General features: G+C 39.4%; 1 protein-coding gene across 8 annotated transcripts in view; it reads left to right on the top strand.

The window, feature by feature from the left end:
• The window catches only part of camk2b2 (calcium/calmodulin-dependent protein kinase (CaM kinase) II beta 2), a 46333-nt gene extending 29819 nt beyond the window's left edge, over positions 1–16514 (top strand). For 4 of the 8 annotated variants that reach the window (XM_074618432.1, XM_074618431.1, XM_074618433.1 and 1 more), the window contains 7 exons: positions 6708–6776; positions 8858–8902; positions 9497–9545; positions 11421–11496; positions 12184–12278; positions 12379–12615; positions 13856–16514. In XM_074618432.1, the coding sequence (XP_074474533.1) occupies positions 6708–6776; positions 8858–8902; positions 9497–9545; positions 11421–11496; positions 12184–12278; positions 12379–12611 (567 nt within the window). In that variant the 3' untranslated portion in view covers positions 12612–12615; positions 13856–16514. The remainder of the gene's footprint in view (positions 1–6707; positions 6777–8857; positions 8903–9496; positions 9546–11420; positions 11497–12183; positions 12279–12378; positions 12616–13855) is intronic. The other 4 variants (XM_074618434.1, XM_074618436.1, XM_074618438.1 and 1 more) reach the window with 2 other exon arrangements.
• Positions 16515–17133: the final 619 nt, after the last annotated feature.

Raw genomic sequence — 17133 nt, 5'->3', positions numbered from 1 at the left:
GTTTTTGGCCTTAAAGGCACAGAGGAAACATAATGTCATTTCCTGCCCTGCACTTTTCTGTTGAGATTTTATTCATTCGCCTTGTGATTGTCAAGATATGCGATTAATTGCACATTTTTTATCTGTTCAAAATGAACCTTAAAGGGAGATTAGTCAAGTATTTAATACTCTTATCAACATGGGAGTGGACAAATATGCTGCTTTATGCAAAATGTATGTATATATTTATTATTGGAAATCAATTAACAACACAAAACAAGATTGGGAGACTCGTTGGTACCCATTGATCCCATTTACATTCACATATCTGGAGGTCAGAGGTCAAGGGACCCCTTTGAAAATGGACATGACAAGCCAAAATTCGCCAAAATGTAGTGTAAGTTTGGAGCGTTATTTAACCTCCTTCATGACCAGCTAGTCTGACATGGTTGGTACCGATGGATTCATCAGGTTTTATAGTTTCATATGATACCAGTATCTTCACTCTAGCTTTAAAACTGAACCCGCTACAACCAAAACAAATCACAAGTTGTGTTAATGCGTTATTATCACGTTAACTTTGACAGCCCTACTAATAATAATAATAATAAACAATAAAACTTCAACAATAGTCAGACAATACTGAAGAAAACACAAGTTAAAAGACACTAATATCAAGTTATTAAACATTGCAATATAATCTATTTTCTTAACAAATAAATCTTGTTTACATAAAGTGTACCAACACTTATTTAACCATCATCAAATACGATCATTATAACCAGTTCATAAACATTTTTACAAATAAAAAAAGTAATGACTATGCTTTGTGGTTTGACTCAAAATAAACTTTATTTAAATAATGTTTACAACATCAAATCTATTGTGTAGAAATGACTGAGATGCAACGATGTTTGAAAAATAAATAAGTGAAATAAAAGTGTGTTATAATAATATAATTGAGACTAAACAAAGACACACAGAAGTCATACAGTTATTGTAATTATACAAGTATGTTAAATACAATATAAAAATCTAACTCAAGGAGAGCAAGTCCACTTTTTAACAAATGCAACGAGGACATTTAACACTTTTAATTTGAAGGTTGACTCCTCTCACTTCCTGCGGTAACTCCTCTCTAACTGGCCGGTTTAATGGGAGCTCTGTTTCCTCCGTTTGGATCAGCTGACTCTGTGCATCACTCCCATGGATGTATATAAAGAGAACGATCACTCCTCTGCAGACATCTTTCACCTCTGATACTACTTCCTGTTCTCAGATCAGAGCTGATTAAAGTCTCTGATTCATCACTCAGACGCAGCGACTGACGCTGTCGGTGCACCTCTGTCAACTCCTCTCTCCTCCTCACTCCTGTAATGTGTTGCACTCTGTGTTCTGTATTCGATGCAAATGTATGTTTGTGTGTATGTGTGTGTGTGTGGTGTTGTTACGCATGTGTGCCTGCATGAGTCAGTGTGAAGCCTGCGTGTAAACTCTGGATGAGCAGCTCGATGAACGCTGCTGCTGTGAAGGTCACGGGTTGAATTAGTCTCAGATGCAGAATGTTATGTTCAGATCTTTTTACAGAGCTCCTAAAGTCCCAGCGGATGATATGTGTTTTATTTTGTAGGAACAACACGTGCATCTCGTGCACAAAAGTTAGTATGTTGTGCACAAGGTAGATATACTCTTGTGCACATAAGATGTGGATCTTGAGCTATATTTTAGAAGCAAGCTGTCCGAAACTTGTGCAGCTAGTACGTATGCAAACGTACTTTGCATACGTTAAAGTTGCAGTAGGCAGTATATTTTTGGCGGCGGCGTCACAAACCTTCTCATTTTCCCGCTAAACCGTGCACTACAAGATGATTGTGAGAACATCTGAGGAGAGAAATAGGCATTAACGTAACAGAATATTGATTCATATTTGATCAGCGCTGCCTAGTTTGACCGTTTGGTCGGAGTTCAGAGTGATTGACAGCTGGCTCTCACAGACGGCAGCTGGACAGCAGACCTCAGATCAGCTCTTACTGCTTGTTTTCCTCCGGTTTGTGAAATCTTGCAGATGCCGTTAAGAGCAGAGTGTGTTTGCAAGATAATATTTGGTGTCCAGAAGATATGGATCTTTTTTAAATAAGAAAATAACTTGTATGCAAAAGGTTCGGCTGGCTCATGATAATTATTTAATATGCACAAGATATGTACCTCGTTCATGCAAGAACAAGATCCATATCTTTAGTTATTATGACATTTAAACAAGGTCTATATCTTCTAAGATATTTATTTTGTTTACGCAAGATCATATTTTGTTCGCCAAGACATGGATCTTTTTTTAAGTATGACAATAACTTGTATGCAAAAGGTCTAACTGGCTCAAGAGAATGACTTTATGAGCACAAGATATGAACCTTGTTCATACAAGATCATATTTGATGTGCAGAAGATACGCATCTTGTTGGCATAAGATTATAACTTCATGTAAGATGATTTTTTTATATGCAAAATATCAGTCTCTTATTAGAACAAGAGAACATAATTACTTTATGCACAGAAGATCTGGATCTGTTTTGCACAGGACAATAACTCCCACACACAATATAAAACACAATACAGTCTTTTTGTGGACTTTGGGAGCTCTGAACGTTTTGCAGTTGAAGGTGTATAGATTGTGTTTAATGGTGAAGCATCCGATGGCTGCCTCTCCTCTTCCTCCTCTTCCTCCTGATGACACTCTGACTCTCTTTCATTAACCTGCATCTCCTCTTTCCTCCTTCAGCCTCTCATCTTCCTCTCCTCTTCCTCTTCCCTCCACCCCTTGGCCTCTCTCCTCGGCCGGCCTGATGCTAATCTCAGATTATTTCCCACCAGATGATTAATCTATCGTTATGTAATCGCAGCTTCCCCTTTGCTGCACCCTGACGTCACACCAATGCACACAACCCTGCAGCTATTTCAGTGGTCCTGCATTAGCGCAGACAGCCACCCGCTCTCTCTCCTTCCTCTCTCTCTCTCTCTCTCAGCTCAGTTTCCTCTCGTTTCCTGGCTATGTGCTCTTTTCTTCTCTCTCAGCAGGTGCAGTAGCTCAGGGCAATCAAAGAGAATTAAAATAATAATATATAATAACTTTATCATCCTTAGAGGGGAGTGACAGTTTTATCTGAGGACTGCTGGCTCTGTTATGGGAGTCATGACTAGAAATAGACCCAAATTAACACGTTTATTATCTTATTTTAGGTATTTATTTCCTGATACTGAGGAACAAAACTAAACATTGCAGGTTAAACGACATCTAGGTTGCTGAATTTGGTCGAAAAGTGAGCGTTTTTTAATCATCTGCATTGTGTTTAAATGAGTGGATCTGTTCAATGTGAAGCAGGTCATAACCACTTGTTCAAACATGTTCATTGACATGCTGTTAAAACAAGAGTTAAATGTGACTTAGATGTCTAAGAAACATCCACTTTTCCACCAGATTGAGCTCGCTTTCATCCCCATCTAGACGTGTTTTGACCTGCAACTCACCAAACCAGTGTTTACTGGGTGCTGAGCGTGTTTCCAGTCCATTTCTGCTAAAGCACCCGATGCAGTCTTGTACACCTTTTAGCGTCGCTAACAACAACATGACAGAGATATCTCAACAACGACCGTGGGATTTGCTCATGGATACATGCTCATGATTTAGCAGCTACAAAGTCTGATAGAAATAACTTTCTTAGGTTTAGGCAATAAAACGACAAATTTAGGTTTAAGAAAAGATGGTTGTTTGGGTTGGAATAACTACGTAAGTGGCGTTACTGAAGTACGGAAGTTAAACCAGCGTTGACTTGTGGTTTCATGTTGTATGAGCAGCTGTCTCCTGGTGAAAGTCCTTACCCATCCACCCCGACCTCCATGATTACGTGGATTAAATATGCATTGATTCCGTGGGATATATATATGAACTACAGTGCATCACTCTTCGTAGGCGTAGCTACGAACAGCCTGAACCATCACAACTGACAGACGTGTTCAGTCCTTCAGCTCCACGTTAAATTACACTTGTTAGAGGACAAATTGACCAAACGGCGAGTGTTTAACGCTGGTGTTCAGAGCGAGAGGAGAGGACCTCGGTATGTTAATCTAAAGTGATGTTTGGTGACTCAGACTGACTCAGAAAATGAATGTCAGCCTCACGGAGCTGTGCTCCTCAGACGGAGGATGTAATTGATGTGCGAGCCGAGCGCTTGCCTCCGTTTCCTGTGAAATTAAACATTGTTATTCATTCTGAGCGCCGCGTTCCTTCTCTTAAAAAAGGTATTTGAGTCTTTTGTGCTCCTGATACACAGAGATAATTTATTTAGTAGGAGTATAAATCACCTCATGTGAGATAAATACTCATACAGCGCAGATTCATATGATTTCCTCAGTATGGGTGGTTTCTGCTGTTCAACCTCTTTGATCTCATTTCAAGACACTTTTTAGAGAAACCTTCCGGCCTCCAGGACAGAAAACATCTCCGTCCACAACTCAAAGCTCCTCCTTCAGTGTGTCTGAGACTCTCAGCTTAGTGTCCTCCTCCTCGATGACAGACTGTGTTCAACATAAAGACATGATTCACTGCTTTGTCCTGCTTCCTTTTCACATATTTACAAAAGAAGAGCGCCTCAAACACACACTGAATAATCACCAGATTAATGATAATGAAAATAATCAGCCCAAAACAAGTCAAACACGACCGTCAGCTCTAGAACTGCAACGATTAATCGATTAGTTGTCAACGATTAAATTAATCGTCTACTATTTTGATAATCAGTTCATCGGTTTGAGTCATTTCTTTAGGGAAAAAAAGTCTAAATTCTTTGATTCCAGCTTCTTAAAGGGACTGTTTGTAACTTTCTAAGCGTATAAATGTACTGGGTCGGGAAACATGCGCGCTCGCATATGTGTGTTCGCGTGTGGCCGCTGCCTCTCCTCCTCTGCCTGCTCGCCTTCACTCAGACAGCGCGCGCGTTCTCGCTCAGCTCGCTCCACCTCTAGACGTGAACGCGCGCTCACTCCACACTGCAGAAGAGTTAGTTTAGCTCTGAGAATATCTAGTGAATGTTCAGTGGACGTTTGTGCAGAAATAACTGCTGCAGCTCCTCCAGACCAACAGAGGTTTCCCGTGTCTTGTGAAGTGAAGGAGCTCTGCAGAGAGACACGTTATCGTCTCGTTACCGACCGGGTGCCGGTGTCTCCCTGTTCTCTCCGGCCGCGGGCGGAGAGAACAGGGAGACACGCTGCAGAGCCCCGCTACATCAGCCTGCGCTGAGGCAGGAAAAGCCAACACTAGGATCAGATCTAAATCATGTTCATGGAGAGACCTTGGTCTGGTCAGCTAACATTACTGCCAAGCAGCTGAAATATAGAGTGATATTGTGCTTTTAGCTGACGTGTGTCGCCTCACTGTTTTGAGCGATTCTCCTTCATGTCTATTGAGAGCGAGCACGAGCGCGAGCCCGACGCTGACTTTCGTTGATTTCACGGCCACAGGTGTCGCTGTTAACAAGCATTTCTGAAAGTTACAAATAGTCCCTTTAAATGTGAATATTTTCTAGTTTCTTTCCTCCTCTATGACGGTTAACTGAATATCTTTGAGTTGTGGACAAAACGAGACATTTGAGGACGTCCTCTTGGACTTTGGGAAACACTGATCAGATGTCTGTCTAATATAATTAAGATAAATGTTTGTGGATAGTTCAGATTAGTTTTCATACCTGAGTGTGAATGCTGCAGCACATTTGTCCTCAGTGTTGACAGCAGGTCTGGACTCACTTTAGAGGTGTTTTCTATCATTGGAAGTGTCAGTTTGATCCTAAATATCAATATCTAATACTAAATACAGTGCATTTAGGGTGCTTACATGACAATCTACATATTTGCAACTCTTCTTCCATAATCTCTAAAGACATTTCTCTCTCCTCCACTCTTCCGTCTTCTCTCTTTAACGACCAGAGTTTAGTTTCTGTCTCTTCTTGTCTTCAGTCCAACACCGTTAACGAACAGCAGAAACACACAGAGTTAATTGGTTTCCAGCATGAAGCCGCCTCGTCGTGCCTGCGTTTGTGTGTCTGTGCATGCTGTGGTAGAGGAAGAGGAGTTGTTGTTGGTGATGATTATGTGAGTCTGTATATATATATATTTAGCATGTTGTCGGCCGTTTATAGCGTCCGTACGTGAACGTCCTGTTTCATAAGCTGCTGAGATGTGGAGGGAGGGGACACATTAAGCGATGCTAATGTCTGCTGGAGGAGCATCATGTAGTTTTTACTAAATGGATGTTTCTGTGTATACCTGACAGATGTTTGCAGAGGTGCACAGCTGTCATTGGTTTAATTTGCCATCTGCCAAATAGCATCCGGAGCCAGGGAAAGTCAATGAGAATGAAACACTGAAATATGGAGCTGTGTCTGGGATTGATTTACTGATATAGACGTGATGAATCGTAGAAAAGCTTTTTATCTAATGAAACGCTGCAGTGAGAAGTGTTGGGGGGGGAAACCTGTTTTTGGATCCGTCTGCTCTCCGACTGAAGTGCACTTCACTATTTCTGTCTCTGGAGCACTCTTCTGCTATTTTTACCTGTATTCTACACTTGTTTTTTGTTATTTTTACACAGTAACCACCCACTTTACAACCAGCAGATGGCCCCTCTCTCACCGTTGTTGCCGAGCACTAATGCAGCACTTTGTGTGTGTTTTCCTGCACAGCCGCAGACAAACAGCACGAGAAACAGCATAGTCACCAGTCCCAAAGGCAACACAACCTCTGCTGCACTGGTACGCAGCTCTGTGTGTCCGTCTGTCCGTCCGTCCGCTCATTACACTTCCAAAACACAGAGTGTGAAAGAGATGTGTGTAGTTGCATCACAGTGGTATTGATTAATTAACAGTTTGGGAAATGCACTTATTCCCCTTCTTGCAGAGAGTTAAATGAACTCTCATGTCTGCACGTTAAGTGTGGAGCTCGAGCCAGGAGAGTATTGGTGGCATGTAACTAAGTACATTTACTTAAGTAGGAGAAGTATTCTGATCTTTTACTGAAGTAAAATTAGCGATACTACACTATAAAAAATACTCTGTTATAAGTAAAAGTTTAAAAGTACAAGCATAAAATATATTTAAAGTACCCAAAGTAGAAGTACTCATTAGGCAGAATGATCCGTGTCAGAATCATGTTATATTACTAGATTATAATTATTGATGCATTAATGTGTTCATCACGTGCACTGTAAAAAAAAACATTTGTTTAACATTTTTTTTCAATAAATTTTACATTTTTTTCTGTATTTAAAAATGACAGAAAAGAAATGTAAAAATTACATGTTTCATTTGTGATTTATTATGTAAATGGTCTTAGATTTACAGTATTTTTTGTAATCACAATCGTAATTATCTGTATTTAAGCTTTTCTTGATCATTTTTAAAGATAATTATTCTGTTTTTTAGATGTTTATGACTCTATTTTAACAATTAATTTATGTTAGAAGAAAAGGATTTCATGGAATTCTAAAAATATTTCTTGTAAATATACAGATTTATTTTGCAAAAACTTCTGAGTTAATGTAAATTTGGGCTTTTGCAACGTAAAATTACATGTTTTATTTATGATTTATATGTAAATGGTCTTAGATTTAAGGTGTATGACTATTCTAACAATAAATATATGTTAAAAGTAAAATATTTCTTGTAATATTACAGTAATAAAGGCTAATTTTTTACAGTTTATTTATGTTAATTAACGGACAGTATTTTTCCGTTTTTTAACAGACATTTTCTGGCGCCCCTGCTGCCGGAAGATTTCCGTTATTTTACACTTTTATTTTTTACAGTGTGGTGGAGCTTAATCACTTTATGAGACAGTATGAGGAAAATAAAGTTTTTTTTGAACATTACAGCATGTAAACATGTTCTAATAGAAACACAAAATACAAGTATGAACCTGAAAATGAACATGATATGGGACCTTTAAGTACTGTACTTGAGTAAATGTACTTAGTTACATTCCACCACTGCTTAAGTACAAATTGAAGGTACTTGTACTTCTACTTCACGACATCACAGAGAGACATATTGTACTTTTTATATATTTGTCTGACAGCTTTAGTTCCTTCCTGTCCAGGTAATCCCACATATCTCCAGATGTGTTGATGTTGAATGTTTGTGATAAACTGCAGTGTTCCTTTACGTGTAAGAGAGATATACAGTATATTGCACAGTGTAGTATTTGTAGACTGTATGAAGTTAACATGTTTGTGTCTTTTATTTTTCATGATTACGGACACTTTCTAGGTTTCATATTGACATAACAGTGATTCTATATGATTTATATATTGTAGTTAAAGGATAAAGGAGCTTTTTGTGTTCTTCTATATTTTTCTTATTGTCAAAAAATCCCATGAAAAGACCAAAAGCAACAGACTGTTTATAAGAAGTGGATGTAGTCACCGTTGGTTTGTGAACTGCTGTTTGAAGCCTCGAGTTCGCTAATGGAGCACAGAGGAAGAAGAGACATCAGGCTGTGATTCACACAAAATACTGTTGGTTTTGATCTTTTTATGGGATTTGTTGACAGGAAGAAAAACATGTGCAGTGCTTCCTGTAATATGAAGTTTTATATGTGATTTAATTCCTCTGAAATGGGATAAAAAGTGACTGATATTGTGAGAAAGAGTTGATGAATCATTAGCATTGCTGGTTTTATTTCTCTTCTAGTCATCCTCCGTCATTAACTCTTTCTACTCTTTAATCATGTATTACTCACATCCTGCTCTCTTATGACTCTCAACCTCTCATGTTGTCATCATAAAACATCCCTTTCTCTTTATCTGCATTCATTTCTCCTCCCATTTTCTCTCCAGGAGCCTCAGATTACTGTTATCCATAATCCACTAGATGGGACCAAGGTACATCCTCCTCCACTCCCTCCATCGCTTCACTTCTTCTCCTTTATTTTCCCATTTCTCATCCTCGTCTTCACTCCGTTTCTGTGAAGGGTAAAGCTGTATTTGGGGAGAAAGCAGCAGTGTATTTGGTTCTATATCTCTGTGTACTTGTATATCTATATATTTGTGCATGAGTGAGGGTGAGCTTCTGGATCCTGTGGAGGTGTTTGGTTGTCTTATACTGCCCCTCTGTGTTCAGAGAGATGGAGCTCAGTGCTGCTGTGTGTGTCAGCAGATTAAACCTTCGTCATCCCGCCGTTCAGACTGTGTGTAACAGCGGCTATAAAGCGTGGTGTGTGCCGTACAGTCGTGTGTGTCGGTCAGCAGCAGCGAGGCAGCAGTGTCACACGCTGAGTCACACGTACAGCTGTGTATCTGTGCTGTATTTTTGGCAAAGTCGTGGTGTTGAGAGTGACTCATGTTGTAGATTCAGTGGCAGAAACTTGAGTGTCGTATGTGCATGCATGTGTGTGTGTGTGTGTGTGTGTGTAATAGCGCTTGTGGGTGTGTGCACGTTTTAATTTCTTTGGTAATTAAATTTTTTTGTCTTTGCAGGAATCATCTGACAGCAGCAACACCACTATCGAGGATGAAGATGTGAAAGGTAGATTACACCACATTGATTATTATAGTTCATTTGCAGATTCAGATTATTAAAACCAAATATAAGTCAGCTAATAAATGATGATGTATTATTAAAGCAATATATATAGTAGTTCAAATTAGCCCCGCTTTTACCAGCTGCAACATTAAAGTTATTACAAAAGTAAAAAGCCTACTTTAAGTATATTTTACTAATACTTTTGTACTTTTACTTAAAGTTACAATGAGTAGGATTTGGTCATTGGACATTTATTCATCGTACGTTTCTTACACTCAATCGGAACAAGTGACGTAGTATATCGGTCGACCGTTATTTAAAGTTATGTGGTATAATAACAGTATAACAATTGAGAAACTGCACCATGTGTTGGCGGGAGGTTTATCGGTCAAACAAACAGGACTTTCACCGAGGAGACCGCTGCTCAAACACACAACGAAGAGACTAAAACCAGCTCAAATAAAGCACTTACATCGACTTTAAACAAGGGGAATAGATTATTAAGTATTAGAATATACTTAAAGTACTACAGGTAAAAGTAGTCATTATGCAGAATAATACATATTATATTATTGGATTCTAATTATTGATGCATTAATGTATTCATCACTTTAAAGTTGGGGACACTTTTTCCACTATATATACTGACAGATAAATGGGATGAATAAAGATCAATAAAGATTTTATCCACAATAATACATCCTAATCTTTTGTTGATTATAATCTGTATTAATAATCTGAATCTGCAAAAGCAGTAAAAAGTACAACATTTCCCTCTGAGATGTAGAGGAGTAGAAATATAAAGTAGCATAAAATGGAAATACTCAAGTGAGTCACGTGACAACATAAGTCGACGTTACTTTTAGTTTCTCACGGGACACGAACAGCGAAGTCTCCTGGCTCATGTAGGGGGCAAGTGAGGTGTACTCAGTTGGTTGCAATCTGCAACCACACCACTAGATGTCGCCAAATCGTACATACTGTACCTTTAAAGGGACTGTTTGTAACTTTTTAAGCGTATAAATGTACCGGGTCGGGATCCCATGTGCGCTCGCGTGTGGCCGGAGTCACTGCTCCTCTGCCTGCCTGCCTTCACCAGCTGAAATATAGAGTGATATTGTGCTTTTAGCTGACGTGTGTCTCCTCACTGTGTTGAGCGATGCTCCTTCATGTCTATGTAGAGCGAGCACAAGCGCCAGCAACAGGACGCTGACTTTAGTTGACTTAACGGCCACAGGTGAAGCTGTTAACAAGACATTCTGAAAGTTACAAATAGTCCCTTTAAGTAAAATATTGAATGGAGGGCTTTTTATAATGTGATGCTGCAACTTTTACTCAATATGGAGCCTTTGTTTGACTTATTTAGTTGCATTGAGGGGGAAGACAGAGGAAGGGAAACAGTGGAGGACAGATAGAGACACAGAAACACAGAGAGGCTGATAGAGAGAGGCTGATAGAGAGAGAGAGAGAGAGAGAGAGAGAGAGAGAGAATCTGAGCGAGCTAAGCCTCTCTCTCCGAGTCAGGAGGAAGCGAGGGGAGAAGGACAGTAAATCTCATCTAAAGCGCCGGGACAAGAATAGCGTGATGAGCTCAAGCAGCCTCACATGCGAACGAGAGCAACCATGGATGATGGACGGAGGTAGAGAGTGACACGGCGTCTAGACGGAGCAGCATTTATTTAAAACAAGGTGCAGATGTAGGAGAGGGAAACAACTTTCTGCATGGAAGTAGTGTTTCTGTGTGCAGCAGCATGGAGGACTCACGATGAGTAACAAGATCTTAGGTGAGTTTAGAGTTTAGATTTTAGAGCAGCTCTGAGAGCAGCTCTGAGGCTCAGTTGTCACACAGGATTCAATCACATTGTTTCTTCTCTGCAGCTCGCAAACAGGAGATCATAAAGATCACAGAGCAGCTGATTGAAGCTGTCAACAATGGAGACTTTGAGGCGTACGCGTGAGTCCACATCTTCTTCTTCTTCTTCTTCTGTGTTTCTCATCAGGAAACTTTGGAAACGTCTGATTTCATCCTGTGAAATGAACTCAAGTCTCTCCATCATCAGCCACACAGAGCCGTTAATCTGATTGACATACAAATGTGTTTTATCTTTCTATTAAAAGATTAATACGGTCATTGTTTTATCCTATCCTCTCTCTCTCTCTCTCTCTCTCTCTCTCTCTCTCTCTCTCTCTCTCTCTCTCTCTGTCTCTCTCTCTGTCTCTCTCTCTGTCTCTCTTTCTCTCTCTCTCTGTCTCTCTCTCTCTCTCTCTCTCTGTCTCTCTCTCTCTCTCTCTCTCTCTGTCTCTCTCTCTGTCTCTCTCTCTGTCTCTCTTTCTCTCTCTCTATACCTACCACACAATTAAGAATAATGCTTTGGCAGATTGAGTGAGGAAGAGGAGGGGTAGGAGGGTAAAGTGTGTCTGATGGAAGCCACATAAGATGGAACGTGTTACAATAAATGTCACAAAATGGTACTATGATGTCATCAAACTGGGGCCAAAGTACAGTTTCTTTTCTGTTGTTCAGTTGTATAATATTGCTGCAGAGTTGCTGAAATAACGGCATGCATACGAGCACATTCACCTCAATACAAACGTGATATTTAAAGGAGATGTTGTGACCTCATCCTGCATGTTTTCACAGGAAGATCTGCGACCCCGGTCTGACCTCGTTCGAGCCGGAGGGGCTGGGTAATCTGGTGGAGGGAATGGACTTCCACAGATTCTACTTTGACAATCGTAAGACGACAGATCAAGTTATTCTTATATTATTATTTATAACGTACAGACTGAGTCGTTGGTGACGTTGGATTCTCCCTCTCTCTCTCTCTCCCGTCAGTCCTCTCCAAGAACAGCAAACCCATCCACACCACCATCCTCAACCCCCACGTGCACATGATCGGGGACGAGGCGGCGTGCATCGCCTACATCCGCCTGACGCAGTTTGTGGACGGGCAGGGCCAACCCCGCTCCAGCCAATCAGAAGAGACCAGAGTATGGCACCGCAGGGAGAGCCGGTGGCAGAACGTCCACTTCCACTGCTCAGGAGCTCCTGCCGCTCCGCTGCAGTGATGAGGTACTAAACAACAACTACACTTAGCGTAGCTTAGCATAATGACTGGAACCAGAGGGAAACAGCTAGCCCGGCTCCGTCTGAATGGAACTGCAACACCTCTAAAGCTCACTGATTAACATGTTGGTTTAATCCGTACAGAAATGGAGGTTTAAAAACAACAAGTTGTGGTTTCATGGAGGTTATGTGTCGGACTATTTCTTGGCGGGGTGCAGTGACTTCCTGAGCTTTGGAGGTGCTGGTTACTGGTTACCTTGGCGTCCAACATGTACTTTTGTTTACGTTTGTTACGTTAAAGGTCAACTTCAGGCGTCAAAAAAATATTTTCAAATTTGTTTTAACGCCACTAATTTCTTTAACGCGTTAATGCAACTTGTGATTTTTAGGTTGTGGCGGGCTCAGTTTGTGTGTAGCGCAGACCAGATCTACTCCTTCCGTTCTTACCTTTCACAATAAAAGCCCTAGACATATAATATTCTTAGGCGAGTATTTCGCATTTTGGTGCCGTTTATTCATCACGCTCTCGGTGTGTAAAAGCCTTAACAGTGCGCTCTTTAAGGTTGCAAGTAGGGTTGTCAAAGTTAACGCTTTATTATCTATGTTATAGATAATAATAAAGTGAAGATCCTCATATATGAAACTATAAAACCTGATGAATCCATCGGTACCAACCATGTCATACTAGCTCATCATGAAGGAGGTTAAATAACGCTCCAAACTTAACACTAAATTTTGGCGTGGAAAAACTGTCATGTCCATTTTCAAAGGGGTCCCTTGACCTCTGACCTCCAGATGTGTGAATGTAAATGGGTTCTCTGGGTACCCACGAATCTCCCCTTTACAGACATGCCCACTTTATGATCATCACATGCAGTTTGGGGCAAGTCATAGTCAAGTCAGCACACTGACACACTGACAGCTGTTGTTGCCTGTTGGGCTGCAGTTTGACATGTTATGATTTGAGCATATTGTTTAATGCTAAATGCAGTACCTGTGAGGGTTTCTGGATCAATATCTGTCATTGATTTGTGTTGTTAATTGATTTACAATAATAAATATATACATGTATTTGCATAAAGCAGCATATTTGTCCACTCCCATGTTGATAAGAGGATTAAATACTTGACAAATCTCCCTTTAAGGTACATTTAGAACAGATAAAAAATGTGATTTAATTTGTGATTAATCACGTTAAACTGATTGTTTGCAGATAATCTTAACTGTTTATCTCCGTTCTTTCCAGGTACATGATCCTGATGAGGAGGCCGAGAGGAGCAGAGAAGGAATAAGTGGATAATCTGAGAGAGAGGTGCAGGTGGATGGAGACGGAGACGGAGACGGAGGGCGGCTTTAAGGAGTCTGAAGAGTCTGATTTTTGGGGATGGTGGTCGTCGTCGTCGTCCGGCATTCTGCACACCCACCTCGCTCTTCTCTCTCCGCCTCTCTACTACACCAACATCAAACAGTCCCATCATTAAACCTACCACCACAGCAGAGGGCACATCAGCCAAAAGAACTCTTTCGCCTGCGTCTTTGTCTTCAGTTCGTCGCTGCAGCAGCTGGACAACACCTGTCCTCCTCCTCTCCTGTTGAAGATTCACCCTTCTCCTTCTCCTTCAAACATGAAATCATTGTTACTTAACTTCTAGTATTATTATGGCTGCAGTCTGTCGTTGTGCTCTTTCAGATGTACAGTATATTTATTAGTCATTTTCAACCTTTTCTTCTTGTTTTTTTTATGACGAGCATGACTCCTACCTGTGTTCTTATTACCAGTGGCTGTTTTTCTGCACGATTAAAGGCTGCCTGTGTGAAATGAACAAACACGTGTCTCACAGAGAGGGAGACCGGTGGGTGTATTTAATCATACCTTTTTTGTTTGGTTATTCAATGGAGCTTTTATTTCTTTTGTCTGGAGTGTAGTTGACCCTGAACCGACGCCTCCGTGTGCCGACCGGACCCTCCAGCCGCTCTGTGAGACAGTGAACTACCGTGCAGCATGCTAACACGTTACTGTTGATTATTGCAAGCTAACTACTGAAATTATGACAATGGTTGAAATTATAATATTTATGTAAATTTACAGTTTCATCGTGGTGACTTGACTACAATTATGCTGTAGATGGTATTTAATTGCATGATATTCCAAGTTAATAACCTTGGTGAGTTGGGTGTTATCGTGCATTTTGTTGATTTCTCTCTTTTCTTTTTTGGACTGAACTGCTGGTGAGCTTTAATCTATTGCCTCTTTTCTGGGCTTTGTAAGTGCATAAACTATTTTTGTGTTGATATGATAGTTTAGTATATGAGGATACTGGTGAGGATCATGACAGAATATGCCTTTTAAAGAAATTGCTGGATCCAGATCAGTTTTAAAACGGCTCTTTACTGCATCAAAGATAAAAGAAAATGTATTTTTTAGAGCAGACCAGACTGAGGAAAACGTCTCTATTCAGATTTCACATCAGGGTCTTAATTTAGATTATTCACTGCTTTTTAAAATGCAGCTTTTTCGTGAATTTTCGTGAAATAAAACAAATAATCAATATAGTATAATAAACTGATAATAAATTGTTATCGTCTCTTATCAGCAATGATACAATATAGAATTTATAATTATTTCATATTACACAAACTCGTGATTAAATAACATAAATTATAGCATTATTATTATGTCATTGTTTAACAGTAAAATAACTATTAACTCACTTTAATTAACAATCAATTTATCATTTATTGATGATGGCTATTATGAAGTGTTACCTAATTATTTATTCAGTCGTGATAATGCACCGAGCTCTCCCCAAGAGGGCGCCAACGTCTAACAACAGAGGATTACTGTAAATCTGTCGTCAATACAGGATTCATAATACTAATCTGATCTGATCAGAGTGAGAGAAGACGAAGACAAACTAACACAGACAGTCAGTTTGACGTCAAACAACATTTACAGGATTTATTTACGATTGTTTTGGCTCAATTTTCAATGTGCAAAACTTTTATTACAGTAAACAAAATCAAGCAAATAAAAGTACAGAGGATGAAATAGAATAAAAATGTCCAACAATAAAATATAAAGATAAATTAATAATAACAGTAATCATAATAAACAGTTAAATAAACTAATAATTCAAAATAAAACGTACTAAATAAAATTGTTTTACCCTTTGTGTGAAGCACCTTGAGATTTCGCTGTATTTTAAAGTGTGCTATATAAATGTAATTTATTATTATTTATTGTTATATTAAAACCTTTGGGCTAACATTAGTAATTAAATGTTTTGAAAATTAAAAAAAAAAGAAGTTATAATCTTTGAATCTTTGTATTCTGAGGAGTGGACATGTGATTTTGTGCATTTTGTGGTTAAATGTAATAGTTTAACGAGTCAGTTTATACATTAAAACTGAGCCAAACTAACGTGAAATACTGTAAATCTAACTCACAATGGATCCTGTGTTTTAGTCGCATTAACTAACCCGAGTCTGCAGGATGTTTTTGGTGTATTTTGTCACCAATTGTACCATGAAACTCCCATATAGGGCCTTCCTGTCCAGTCTAAACCCTGATAGTAACAGTGCTTTAATGGGATTACTGCTCACTTTAAGGTCATATCCTCTTCTGCAAACAATCCTTACTCCATTTATTAGTATTTATTAGTATATGGCCAGGTGTAATACAACTTAAACTCTGCTTCAGAAGAGCCTCGTACGGTTTATGTTCCTTGACGATCAGGAGACGACTGTGTGACAGTAACCGAACGCTGCTGTGTGTTAAACAAAGCTTTCTCTTTTTTTAAATTTTATTATACCGATAACGATGATGTGCATTCCGAGTCTTATCAATATTAAACTGTGCTCAGATGTAATCAGTGTGTGAACCAATAAAATGACAATGCAGAGAGCGCATCACTCCTCTCTCTCTCTCTCTCTCTTATCTCGACTCAACGCACACAGAACACGATGATCTCATTGGTTAATTACTGTAATCAATCAGTTAGCTGGAAGTATGAAGCAGAGGGCAAAGGTCAACCTGAGGGAGGAGACACCGCTCAGGGATCAATAAAGGTGTTTAAGGTAATAATAATAAAGGTAATAGTGATGTTTAGATTGTCAGGATGGGACGTTCATTAACTTGCTCGTCTCAGGACAAAGGTTGGAGTTATTGCTCTGTTCTGTTCTGGGCAAGTACCATGAATATACAAGTACATCTGGCACTGAACCAGAACGTATAAATGTACCTGCTGCTGTAAAAGTACAACAGATAATAACAAATCATGTTTTACCTAAACGGAAGTCCAGGAGATCAGTTATAGTGAAACTATCTCAAGGTTCAAGGTTCTTTATTAGTCATTTTTCAATTCCAGCAAAGCAGTCATTGGCAGTGAAAACCTTAAATAATATGTGTGTATATATATATATATAGAAAGGGTAAATCACACAAGTAAGTGTAAAAGCAAAATGATAATCTAAAGCATAAAATAGTGCAGTTAAAGTAAATATAAACATAAGTTAATATAATGT

This window comes from Sebastes fasciatus, chromosome 19 (genome assembly GCF_043250625.1).
Source record: "Sebastes fasciatus isolate fSebFas1 chromosome 19, fSebFas1.pri, whole genome shotgun sequence".
Lineage (NCBI taxonomy): Eukaryota > Metazoa > Chordata > Actinopteri > Perciformes > Sebastidae > Sebastes > Sebastes fasciatus.
This window is presented reverse-complemented; position numbering and strand designations above follow the sequence as displayed.